Below are 13,302 nucleotides of genomic sequence, written 5' to 3'. Positions count from 1 at the left end.
ACGGGGAAATGGGCGTGGGACTCCAACTCCCAGCATGCCCTCCGGTAAAGAGGCTCATCACGCCCTACAGTCCACTCTCCACGGAGGTGCCGAGGTGCATGCTGGGAAGCGTAGTTTCCTGACCGTGACAACACCAAATAGGGATAGCCAGCCTTGGAACCATCTTCCTTCATATTTACCTTCCTACAAGTTTACCTTTACCGAAAGAAACGGCGCTTCTAAACCTAAAAGGAAGAGAGCTTCTAAAGAGTTGGATCTTGTGGCAGTCTGTATTTACTATCTCTATAACTCAACTTGAGGCAACTCACTTCAATATAAAGAAGGTGATAGGATTGGTGACTGGTGAAGGCGGGGCTTAGCTTTTCTTCGTCATGATTTGGAGCTAAACCCCGCCCTCCTCGCGTTGTGATTGGATGTATTATCAGTCACGTTTCCATTGGTAAAAACAGATGACTGTCAACTCCTTTCCCGTGCGCCTCTGTCAGCTGACCAATAAAAAGGAAGCAGCTGTTCAAAAAAGAGGGCGGCGCTTATTTTTGAATCAGATGGGATGATTGAAGTCCCTTCCACACAGCCATATAACTCAGAGTATCAAGGCTGAATAACCCACTATATCTGCTTGGGACTGGGATATCTGAATCCACACTGCCATATATCCCAGTCCAAAGCAGATAATGTGGGATTTTATTCAGCTGTGTGGCCTAAATCAAGAATTTAGGACCTAGGAAGGCGCCAAGCCACACAGTAGAATGAATGCAGTTTGATACCACTTTAGCTGCCATGGTTCAATGCTATGGTTATCCTGGGACTTGTAGTTTGGTGTAGCATCGGAACTTTGGCAGAGAAGGATAAACTGTGCAAAACTACAATTCCATAACATTGAGCCTTGGCAGTTAAAGTGGTATCAAACCGCATTAATTCTACAGTGTGGATGGACCCAGGGGTGTTGATCTGTATCTTTTGCTGGTTCTCTTGGATATCTCAGCAGCTTTCGATACCATGGTATCCTTCTGGGAGACTTGTTGGGATGGGACTCGGGGGCACGGTTTTGCTGTGGCTCTGGTCCTTCCTGGAGGGTCGTTCCCAGTTAGTGAAGCTGGGGGACACCTGCTCGAACCCCTGGCCTTTGACCTGTGGGATCCCGCAAAGTTCTGTTCTGTCTCCCATGCTATTCAACATCTACATAAAACCACTGGGAGAGGTCATCCGGAGTTTTGGAGTATGGCACCATCTCTACGCAGATGACTCCCAACTCCACTACTCTTTTCCACCAGATTCTAAGGAAGTCCCTTGGGTACTGGACCAGTGTCTGGCTGCTGTGTCAACCTGGATGAGGACGAACAAGCTGAAGATTAATCCCGACAAGACAGAGGTTCTCCAGGTCAGTCGTACACCAGTTGCGACCATACCTCACGAAGTCTGACTTGACCATGGTGGTCCACACCTTAGTTACCTCTAGATTGGACTACTGTGATGCACTCTACATAGGGCTTCCCTTGAAGATGGCCTTGAAACTTCAATTGGTCCAACGCTCGGCAGCCAGATTAATAACGGGGGCAAATTACAGGGAGCGGTCAACCCCCCTGTTTAAGGAGCTCCACTGGCTGCTGTTTATTTTCTGGTCCCAATTCAAGGTGCAGGTCATCATCTACAAAGCCCTAAATGGTTTGGGACCGCATCTCCTTCCACGAACCTGCCCGACCTCTTTGTTCTTTGGGAGTTGCTCTCCTTTCGCCCCTCCCTTTATCACAGACCTGACTGACAGGCACAAGGGAGAGAGCTTTCTCCTCTGTGGCTCCCGACTCTGGAATTCATTGCCCATTGAGATTAGGCAAGCCCCCATCCTAGAAATCCTAGAAAGAACCTAAAAGTTTGACTTTTCCGTTGCGCGTTTGGAGAGTGATCTTACATCTCCCTCTGTCACTCCCCCAAAATGGTTGTCCTCATTTTTGCACTGCCTTCACACTGCCATATACCCCAGTTCAAAGCAGATAATGTGGGATTTTATACAGCTGTGTGAAAAATAAAAAACTGGAAATAAAATAAAGCACAATTTATCATTGTCTTCCTAAGTAGAAGAAAAGTTTAAGTAACAACTAATCCACTTTTGTGTTAAAAAATAATTCCACTTTGTAAATCCCTGGTATTGTTTAACACAAAGGCACTCCAAATAGCTATTTCTGTGTTGGTTTTAAGAAATCATGCATAAATCAGTGTCTACAAAAGTAGTTTTTAAAGTATACTGTTGCCTTTCATGCTTTTTGTAAAACAACAACGTTACCTCATTTCCAAGATGTAGTTTATTTACAAACACCACAATATTTATACATATTAATAGAAACTGGATATAAAATAACACTGGTTTGTAGCCAAGTTCAAGATACTGCAAAAAAACTGTAAACATTCAAGTGCAAGTATGCAACTTTATATACATACATAAATATTAGGACATCCAGTGCAAACATAAATAAATAATTTTTAATCAAAAAGACTATCCCCATCTTCTTGGTGCTTCATTTTGTAAGAACGGACTTTGCCAGCTCTAAAACTGAATAACTTAATTCCTTCTCCAAATATTTTAGCTTCTGTATTTTACAGTGCAATTTGATGCTTGTCTTGCTTTCAGAGAAATAAAGATAGATTTGTATCCTCAAAAAAGCACTTCCTTGCTCATTGATACCTTCTCTTTTTTCTATGTCCATAAACTTTGCAATTTAAATATGATAATTGAATTGTCAAGCTACAAAAGCAATTGACAATTTTATGTCCCTAAATAATCCGCTTTGGTCACATCCCGCCTCGACTACTGCAACGCTCTCTACGTGGGGCTGCCCTTGAAGACGGCCCGGAAGCTTCAGCTAGTCCAACGCGCGGCAGCCATGTTGTTAACAGGAGCAGGGCGCAGAGAGCATACAACGCCCCTGCTGTCCCAGCTCCACTGGCTGCCGATTTGCTACCGGGCCCAATTTAAGGTGCTGGTGTTATCCTACAAAGCCCTAAACGGTTCCGGCCCAAAATACCTTGCAGACCGCATCTCGGCCTACGAGCCCACGAGGACCTTGAGATCATCCGGGGAGGCCCTTCTCTCGGTCCCGCCCGCCTCATAGGCACGTCTGGCGGGGACGAGAGAGCGGGCCTTCTCGGTGGTGGCCCCCCGGCTGTGGAACACCCTCCCTGCTGAAGTTAGACAGGCGCCCTCCTTGATGGCCTTTCGTAGGAGCCTGAAAACTTGGCTCTTCGAGCAGGCCTTCAACTGAGTGTTTATCATTGGAACGATACTGGAATGGACTATGACTATGAAATTGACTATGACCCCGGGATTTGACGAAGCGGATTTTTAGCATAAGTATATGTTATGTAGTAGTAGTTTGTATGTATTGTCGTGATTTATTGTATACTGTCTTTTCTATGTTGCTGTTCACCGCCACGAGTCGCCCTAGGGCTGAGAGTGGCGGTCAATAAGTGCAAGTAATAAATAAATAATAAATAATAAGTACAGTCCACCTACCAGCACACAGGCAGCCAAGAAAAGAGCATTATGTCACTTTAAAGATTAATACGATGTATGTAGCTCATTGTTTTAGTGTTCAGATTGTGACATATTGTCACAATAATGTCTTTCCTCCTTCTTGCCCTCCAGTTCCTAGTGATAGTTTTCCCAGAGAGGCTGTTAAGAGATGTCTATAGCTGAATCTTCTGCAATATTAAATCTGGAACAGGTAGTCTGTTTTTAGGTGGCAAAGTTTCAACAATTGGAAAGCTGAATGTGCAAATGTTCATACTTGTGTCTTGCTTGGAATCAGCTTCACGTATATAATCGCTGGCTTTCTGAGTGTGTTGGCATTGATTCTTCAGAGCAATCTGTATCATGACCACGTCTGATCATTTTGGGTGAGTCCTTTTCAGTAGGCCACATCTCAACACACATAAGCGATGGTCCATAGATTTGTTGACTGTCTTTGTTTCCAGAGAATCGTCTTTGCTTGTAATTGTGCCAAACTTGATCAACCATTTCTCTGAAAGGTCTAGTGGTTAATGTATACAGAAGAGGATTTAAGGCGCTGTTTATTGGCAATATAAAAATCACAACCCAGGAGGTTATAGAACCTAAAAGGGAAGAAGAATACTTTATTATTTATTTATTTACGACATTTCTATGCTGCCCTTCTCACCCTGAAGGGAACTCTTACAAGATATATATACATACAATATATTATATTATTAGCATAGTACAATATCAGTATTATATATTACACTGTACCATTATATTGTAATATTATTAGTAATATTATATATAAAATAAAATATATATTTATAATATTGTATTATTATTAGTAATATTTTATTGTATTAAATTATAATATTTTAAGTGTTTTATATATATATGTGTGTGTGTGTGTGAGATATATATACACACACACACACACACACACGGATGTGCTTTTATTTATTTATTTATTTATTTATTTACGACATTTGTATGCTGCCCTTCTCAACCTAAAGGGGACTCAGAGTGACTTACAAGATATATATACATACAATATATTATATTATTAGCATAGTACAATATCAGTATTATATTAATTGTTATTATTGTGTCTATATATTTTAATGAAGCATTTATGTTGTAATTAGGGGCTCTTAAACCACTGAACTGCTGAACTTGCTGACCGAAAGGTTGGCGGTTTGAATCCATGGAGCAGGATGAGCTCCAGCTGTTAGCCTCAGCTTCTGCCAACCTAGCAGTTCAAAAACATTCAAATCTGAGCAGATCAATAGGTACTGCTCCAGTGGGAAGGTAACAGCGCACCATGCAGTCATGCCTGCCCCATGACCTTGGAGGTGTCTACGGACAATGCTGGTTCTTTGGCTTAGAAATTGAGATGAGAACAACCCCCCTGAGTCAGACATAACTAGGCTTAATGTAAAGGGAAAACCTTTACTTTTACCTTTACTCAATCAATTGTCCTTACTATGAGTCTATGCAAGTTTTGAAGTCTTACTGATTTTCTATTAGAAGAAAAATTTGTAGCCTTTTGTTGTACTGTATGTAGAATTTCCCCTTTTGCCCCCTTCTGTGATCAAGGCATCACTAATGTTTCCCCCTTTTCATAGTGAAAAATGAAACTAATTAAATGTAAAATACCTGGAATTTCCACTTGAAGCAAAGAAAGCAGTTTTAATATAAATATGGGTATCCAACATAGGGCGTCTGTAAACACAATGAAGAAAAACCGCTTGGCAAGTGTAATATCTTTCTTCATATGATTCCGTATTTCCATGGCAGTAATGGCTGTCTGATGAATACTATAAAACATACTTCCATAGGAGAACACTATAATGATGAATGCTACCAAGTTAACACCTGTTGTGGAAGATAAAGATATATGATTTTTTTTTACTGGCTTGCTATAACAAATTGCAATAAAACTCACAAGATTATGACCCTAGCCAAAGATTATGGTAATGCTTCTCCCCATGATTTCTCGATTTAAGGTTCTAATAATTGTAACTGTTGCTAAACCACAGAGAACTAGAAATCCTTAAGCTCAGCCAGTAGATCATGCATGGGCAAACTTTCTAACTTGGGGTCGCATGGTAGTCCGGAGTTCGATGGGCAGGCTGGGAGGGAGGAAGTTCTCCCCAAGTCCCCTCCCTGCCCTTTCCTCCCCTTCCTCTTCTCTTTCGGAGGCAGAAAGCAAAGGAAAGACTGGAAAGGGTTAGCTTTGGTCAGGATGAGATAGTGAACAGGAGAGAAAGTGTATCCATTAGGCCCCCGTATTGCCTACTTCTGATATATAATCCTAGAATCTGAGAGCTGGAAGAGACCCCAAGGGTCATCCAGTCCAACCCCCTACCATGCAGGAAGGCACAATCAAACCACTCCTAAAAGACAACCTGCGCGTAAAAGCCTCCAGAGAAGGAGACTACACCATGCTCTGAGGCAGCCTATGTCACTCTCCAGGAAGTTCTTTCTAATCTTTTCACTCAAATCTCTTTCCCTACCATTTGAAACCACTGCTCCCTTGTGCCCTAGTCTCTAGGGCAGCAGAAAATCAGTTTTCCTCCTCCTCCTCAAAGTGACACCCTTTTCATTCTTGAAACATGGTTCACATATTTCCTCACTAGTTTCTCTTCTCCCAGCTAAATATCCCCCAGGAGGAAAAGAGAAAGGAAAAAGAGAAGAAAGGGAGGGAGAGATGGAAGGAAGGCTGGAAGGAAGGAAGGAAGGAAGAAAGGAAGGAAGGAAGGAAGGAGAGAGAGAGGAGGATCTGAGTAAGGAGCGCAAGGGGCCACATCCACAAGGTTTGCCCATGCCTGCAGTAGATCCTGTTTTTCATCCTGCCCATGCTGATGTACAAGTCATCAGTTACTGTGCTTTTATAAACTGATACGAACCAGGAGTTTACTTACCTAGAAAAATGATAACAGAATAAATTCGTCCTCCAGCACTTTCAGACTTCTCAGAATGAAGAGGGAAGCAGACCCCATTAGTGCCATAGTAATTTTGAAAAAAATCCTTATTGCTTAGTGGAACGAAGGCCACTACAAACCCTATAAGCCATATGAGAACCAAAACTGAAATGGTTCTGTATTTTCCTGGCTTCAAAAATCGAAAGGGGTAGACGATGCAGATGTATTTTTCCAAAGTCAAGTACGTTAATAGTAAAACAGAAACTTCTGTGGATAAAATGGCTAAAGATCCCACCAGCTGGCAGTGGATACTGTCCATCCATAACTGAGCATGCTTATTGTATTCTCCACGATATTTCAAGTCAAAAACAGCAATCACAAACAAGTATATACCCATCAGGCAATCAGCACCTATTGGAGAAAATGGGTGCTCGCATTATTTATTTATGACTATTGTACTCAATTTTTAACATACTTCTTGCAAACAATAGAAATTTCTATTGATAGTAAGATGGGGGAAAATACTTGTACATGTATGGTGAAATGTCACTCAATTGATAGTAAGTTTAAATTTCTTCCTTAGAAATTATATTTATTTGTAAATCGAGTGGAACCCCGCAAGCAATCAATAACTGAGGTTTCATTTATACATGTCTGACAAAAATGTGTCCTCTTGAGCTTTTTCTACATTCTCCAGTGTGACTCTATGGCAGCATTTCTCAACCTGGGGGTTGGGACCCCGAGAGGGGGGTTGCCAAAGACCATCAGAAAACATATATTTCTGATGGTCTTAGGAATCCCTTTGGCACAGAAGGCTGAAGATCTCTCCGCCTGTCCTTCTCTTCGTTTTTGAAAACAGGCGGCGAATCCTCCTACCAAAAGGCCCTCCTCCAATGTGATTGGCTGACCTCTCAGCCAAGGGGAGGGCTGTTTCTGAGGTTCCAAGCAGGGGAAAGGAGAGCAGGCGTGTAGTGCACATGGCAATGTGGTGTGCATGTGTGGGTGAGGGAGAGCGTGTGAAGTTCGAGAGTGTGGGAAGTTTGGCCCAATTCTATCATTGGTGGGGTTCAGAATGCTGGTTGATTGTAGGTAAACTATAAATCCCAGCAACTACAACTCCCAAATGTCAAGGTCTATTTTCCCCAAACTCCACCAGTGTTCACATTTGAGCATATTGAGTATTCATGCCAAGTTTGTTCCAGATCTATCATCATTTGAGTCCACAGTGCTCTCTGGATGTAGGTGAACTCCAACTCCAAAACTCAAGATCAATGCCCACCAAACCCTTCCAGTATTTTCTGTTGGTCATGGGAGTTCTGTATGCCAACTCCCAAATGACAAAAATCAAATATTAACATTACGATTCATAACAGTAGCTAAATTAGTTATGAAGTAGAAACGAAAATAATTTTAGGGTTGGGGGTCACCATGACATGAGGAACTGTATTAAGGCATTTTGGCATTAAGAAGGTTGAGAAACACTGCTCTATGGAATTATTTGGCTAGAGATCCTTTATTTCAATAAGACTTGCCACTATCCACTATTTCAAATATCCACAGAAATCCCAGGAAGGTATCTCCAACGGAAATGGGTGCCATACTATATATTACTGTCAGCGGTTATGTTGGTGTCAGTGAGTGATATGGAGCATTCAGGGCAAAACTTGGAAAATTATTTGATTTGTAGCAAGTCCTGGAAAAGTGGATGATTGCTATTGACAGTGCAGGGAAAAATGAGTAAACCGACAACAGTGAATGGATTCCGGAGTGTAAGGAATGTTTGGATCTTTAGAATCCAAAGAGCTTATGTTTCCCCAACCAGCTTACAGATGATGTCCCTAAACTACATTAACACAGAATTAGCATTCTTGTTATCCGTTTGTTTCAAAACTGCAATGAAAAAAATGAAGCTTCATTGCATCTCTCCATTTTATCATACATTGACTTCTGATTGTCATGCCAACTATAAAAATCAGAAAACCTTTGTCCTCCAAAGCAACTCCTAGTTTATAATCCTTTTTAATAATTTTAATGCAAGAGAATACTCACAGCAGAGAGACATTATTGACAGAGCATGGAGTTTGTTTTCCGATCGAATGTAGGGTCGCATGCAGATCACAAAGATGTTTCCAAAGCAAGTAACAGCAGATACAACCCAGACAAACACTCTCTGTATAATACTAGCCAATAGGTTTTCAAAGGATGAGATTCCATCAGTATTTGGTTTGCAACTGCGCACGTGTGGGGCATAGCAACAATACTGAAATTTTTTAAAATAGCTGAGAATACAAAAAGAAGAGTGAGATTTTCAGTGTCAAGTTAATGTATATAGATTTGTAACAGAAAAATACAAGCCTGATAGACAACCTACATTTTCAATATCTACCATATTGTTTATGAGGATCAGTTATACAAAATATTATACCTTTTGCAGAAAATGCGAGAAACAATGATACACAGATAAAGGTAAAGGCTTCCGGCTCTGAGGGGTGGTGCTCATTTCCATTTCTAAGCCGAAGAACTTGTATTGTACGTAAGCACCTTCAAGGTCATGTGACTGGCATGACTGCATGGAGCGCTGTTTACCTTCCTGACGAGGTAATACCTATTGATCTACTCACATTTGCATGTTTTCAACCTGCTAGGTTGGTAGAAGCTGGAGCTAACAACGGGAGCTCACCCCATCCTGCAGATTTGAACTGACAATTTTCCGGTCAGCAAGTTCAGCAGTCAGTGGTTTAACCCGTTGTGCCTTATTTCTTAGTTAAAGCCTCCTTGCAAAGGAGAATGTGCATACAATTCTTGTATACTTTTTTAAAAAATCCGCAACATGACACTTCTTTCTGTTAGAATAACTTGCTATAATAGATGATTAGAATTCTGATAAATGACCACAACATTAAATGAAAACATGTATATAGGATACTTACATATGAGAAAGCTGTCTAAGTTGTCCAAACATTCTTCTTTGGATGTTTGGAATCTCAACACCTTCCAGACTTCTATATAGAAAGAAGAAAGAAATTTTAGATATATCAATAAGGTTAAAAAATTGGGAAAGAAATGGCTGAAAACATATGAATAGTTCATATATTTAAGAGGTATTGCTCAAACAAGATAAAGAAGGAAAGGTGAAAGATGTCAATGTAGTAAATAATATTTCAGCCCAGTTCATAGTCGAGGCTGCTATAATCAAATATGCCTTGGCCAACATGACTCAGGGCATGTCTGCTGAGAAATGAAACAAAGGACCCTTCCAGCTGAATAAAATCCCACATTATCTGCTTTGACCTAGAATATATGACTCAGATAACCCAGTTCAAAGCAGATATTGTGGGATTTTCCGCCTTGATATTCTGGTCATATGGCTGTGTGGAAGGGGCCATATTTGATTATATGGGAAACAGAAACACTTTCTTAGTATGATTTTCCCTTAAAAGTATCAATGTATAAGATCAACATAACAAAACACCATAAGAAAAACACATACTTACAGTGACTTGAGTTTTACAAGATAATCAAACTGATCTGCTTGTATTTTCTGGATTGGATTGTATGAAAGATCCCTGCAAAAAAAAAAAAAAAGAAAAAAGAATGGGGTGAAACATGACTATTAGCCTCATCACACTAGAGAATGAATCCACTTTAAATCCAGTTTCTGCCTTCTGCAAAATTCTGGGATTTGCAGTTTAGTGAGGCTATTAAAGGTGCCTCCCTAAACTACAAACCCCAGAATTCTTCAGGAGGCAAAAATTGAATTTAAAGTGGATTCATTATCTAATGCAGAGGTCCTCAAACTTTTTAAACAGGTCACAGTCTCTCAAACTGTTGGAGGGCCAGATTATAATTTTTTTTTTAAAAAAAAACATGAATAAATTCCTATGTACACTATTTCAATGGGAAGTGTGTGCGTGCTTTTGGCTGATGAGATAGCATTGTTGTTTTGTGCTTTCAAGTCATTTCAGACTTAGCGACCCTGAGCGAGGGCCGGGTAAATTACTTTGGAGGGCTGTATCCAGCTCCTGGGATGTAGTTTGAGGACTCTGCTCTATAATAATGATAATAATAATAATAACACTTTATTTGTCCCCTGCTACCATCTCCCCAAGGGACTCGGTGCGGCTTACATGAGGCCGAGCCCAAACACAATACAAGCAATAATAACAACAATACAAGCAATTAAAAAACATAAACAATAAATACACGACATTATCAATAAGACAACACACAGTTAAAAACAGTAGGAAGGCCAAATGTACAGTTAAAATTGGAAATAATGCTAGGACATGGATGAAAGGTGATACTGGTGTTTGTGGAAAGGCATACGAGCAGACCTAAAGCAATGTAAAGTGCTTTGGAGGACAAAGTGCTATGGGATCATTATTCCGGGAAGGCACACTCTAGTGTGGTGAGGTCCTTAAATTACAATTCTATACAGACAATCCCTGGATTATGAACAAGATATAGATTCTGAGGTTTTTGTGGTTTTTAAATTATGTTAATCCCATAAACAAACATTACATTTTTATTTATATAGATATGGAATTTATATGAGTTCACCATTTTCAAGAGAGAGAAGTATGAAACATTTAATGATCAAAATATTGCTTTCAAATCACAAAAACATTCTTACAGTTTTGAGAGTTCTTTCAGATCTTTAAATAGTTTTGGAGGAAGTCGTTCATTTTTGTTGTTAGCCAAATCTCTATAAAGGGAAAAACAAGAGAACAACAGTATAGATTGGTTTTTTACTTTACCTCCTACATACTACATTTATTTATCGTGTCAGAAGTAAATTGAGAATACAGTTAGAATGCATTAAAAATAACCACAAACAAAGTTAAAAGCTGGGCATTGTACTCTATAGATTGGTTAACAGCAAAGTGTATAATTTAAGGATCAACCAAATTCTATATCCTTCCAAATATAATGAATTGGTAGACATTCAGAGAACTTGGTAAGTAAAATGTAAAAGGAGCCAAATTAGGCAAGTCATTAAATAAATGATAATGTTTGCCAGGAGCTCTGGAGAAGCCCATTTGGGCAGTAATACAGAAGCAGTATTTTTCCTGCTGCCCTCATAGCCTGGTCACAAAAGCTCTCATTTGTGCCAGGGATGACTTGCTCCTAGCTGATTTGGGACTGGGGCACCCCAAAAGAATGGGTTGCAATTATTTTTGGATGCCCCAGTCTGAAATCACTCCATTTTTTCTTTTCAAACAAGACACAGCTATATGAATTAGTTTGTGTGTGTGTGTCAGGAGCAACTTGGGAAACTGCAAGTCACTTCTGGTGTGAGAGAATTGGCTATCTGAAAGGATGTTGCCCAGGGGATGCCCAGATTTTTTTGATGTTTTACCATCCTTGTGGGAGGCTTCTATCATGTCCCCATATGGGGAGCTGGACCTGACAGAGGGAGCTCATCCACGCTCTCCCTGGATTCGAACCTCCGACCTGTCAGTCATCAGTCCTGCTGGCTCAAGGGTTTAACCCATTGTGCCACCGGGGGCTCCCATGAATTATTAAGCAGACATCATTCATTGCCTCATCCCTTCTGTAGTAAAGTCTGTAGTACTAAACATGCTTTCTGGCAGGTAGAGAATATACTATATAACTAAATGCAGTGAATAAAATATTGCTAAGAGAGATAAAACTAGCCTACTTACAGTTCTACTAATCCCTGTAGAGCAGCAAAGCTATGTTCGTTTAAAGAACTGATTCTGTTTCTTCTCAAGATTCTGAAATAATACAAATACATATTCAGTGTATTTAGGGAATTTACAAAACAATTTTCAACAACTGTATTCTCAAGACTGTTAAAAGAATCCAAGCCCTTGTCTGTGTGCCTCCAGTGTAAGAAGTTGGGTTAATGTTTATATTTTATTATTTATTATTTATTTATTTCGAGGTTTTATATACCGACCCTCTCACCTTCAAAGAGGGATTCGGACCGGTTCACAACATGTGTTAACATACAAAAATATACAATAACAACACAATGGACTCCTTTCCAAGATATTCCCATCTGTTTTTCCCCATGTAGGCAAACACAGATAAATATTTAAGGATATTTCTTTATTGTTCAATAATAAATGCTTCTTACTTACAGCACTGTTAAACTCCTGCAAGATATGAAAGTGGCATTTCTTAAATTATGGATAGCATTGCCCTCAAGGTCTCTGGAAAACAAGCAAAAATACTATATGTCAGTCCCTAAGAGCAAATGCTATAGCAGAATATCCTGATAGTCTTGTTGATGTCATCATTCTTACTTTCAGTAATAGAAACTGAATTTCATTACAGACATCTGGATTTAAACCAAAAAGAAAGAAAGAAAGAAAGAAAGAAAGAAAGCAACTTCCATGGAAAAAAGTTGCTACATTTCATTTTGGGCTTTGTAGAAAGACCTTTGTGAATAAAAATGAGATGTTCATAATCCAGAAAAAAACGTATATTTTCAAGAAGAGGAGGAAAAAGGAGGAGGAGGAGGAGGAGGAAGAGGGACTTACAGCCAATTCAGTCTTGGCATATATTGGCAAAGATGTTTATCAGGCAATTGGGCGAGAGTGTTGTACCTCAAATCTCTGGGGGGAAAGAGAATAAGAATATGATTAGGCTGATAGCAATGAAAGTATGGTTTCTGGAATCCAAGTTTCTGAGATCGATATAGGTTTAGCCAATTTATTAGTTGCATATATATATATGCATTTTAAAATCATTTCCTATGTGATACATTTTTAATGCAATTCTCTTGTGATTAAAAAACCAGGACTCGAAATGGATACATAGGTAGCACATTTGTAGTCTGCATAAGTCAGGCATAGGCAAACTAAGACCAGGGGCTGGATGCAGCCCCCTGGGACTTACCTCAGGCTCTTCTCATTTTCC

At 39.8% G+C, this 13,302-nt stretch overlaps 1 protein-coding gene across 1 annotated transcript in view; it reads right to left on the bottom strand.

Moving 5' to 3' along the window:
- Positions 1 to 3,496: 3,496 nt before the first annotated feature.
- Positions 3,497 to 13,302, bottom strand: part of RXFP1 (relaxin family peptide receptor 1) — a 37,054-nt gene continuing 27,248 nt past the window's right edge. The window contains exons 9-18 of the mRNA XM_060778781.2: positions 12,924 to 12,998; positions 12,522 to 12,593; positions 12,081 to 12,152; positions 11,048 to 11,119; positions 9,909 to 9,980; positions 9,345 to 9,416; positions 8,464 to 8,693; positions 6,415 to 6,825; positions 5,147 to 5,365; positions 3,497 to 4,107 (exon numbers count right to left, since the gene is read on the bottom strand). Of these exons, the coding sequence (XP_060634764.2) occupies positions 3,806 to 4,107; positions 5,147 to 5,365; positions 6,415 to 6,825; positions 8,464 to 8,693; positions 9,345 to 9,416; positions 9,909 to 9,980; positions 11,048 to 11,119; positions 12,081 to 12,152; positions 12,522 to 12,593; positions 12,924 to 12,998 (1,597 nt within the window). The 3' untranslated portion in view covers positions 3,497 to 3,805. The remainder of the gene's footprint in view (positions 4,108 to 5,146; positions 5,366 to 6,414; positions 6,826 to 8,463; positions 8,694 to 9,344; positions 9,417 to 9,908; positions 9,981 to 11,047; positions 11,120 to 12,080; positions 12,153 to 12,521; positions 12,594 to 12,923; positions 12,999 to 13,302) is intronic.

Source organism: Anolis sagrei, chromosome 5 (genome assembly GCF_037176765.1).
Source record: "Anolis sagrei isolate rAnoSag1 chromosome 5, rAnoSag1.mat, whole genome shotgun sequence".
Classification (NCBI taxonomy): Eukaryota; Metazoa; Chordata; class Lepidosauria; order Squamata; family Dactyloidae; genus Anolis; species Anolis sagrei.
Note: the sequence above shows the minus strand (reverse complement) of the source record. Positions and strands in the feature narration are given on the sequence as shown.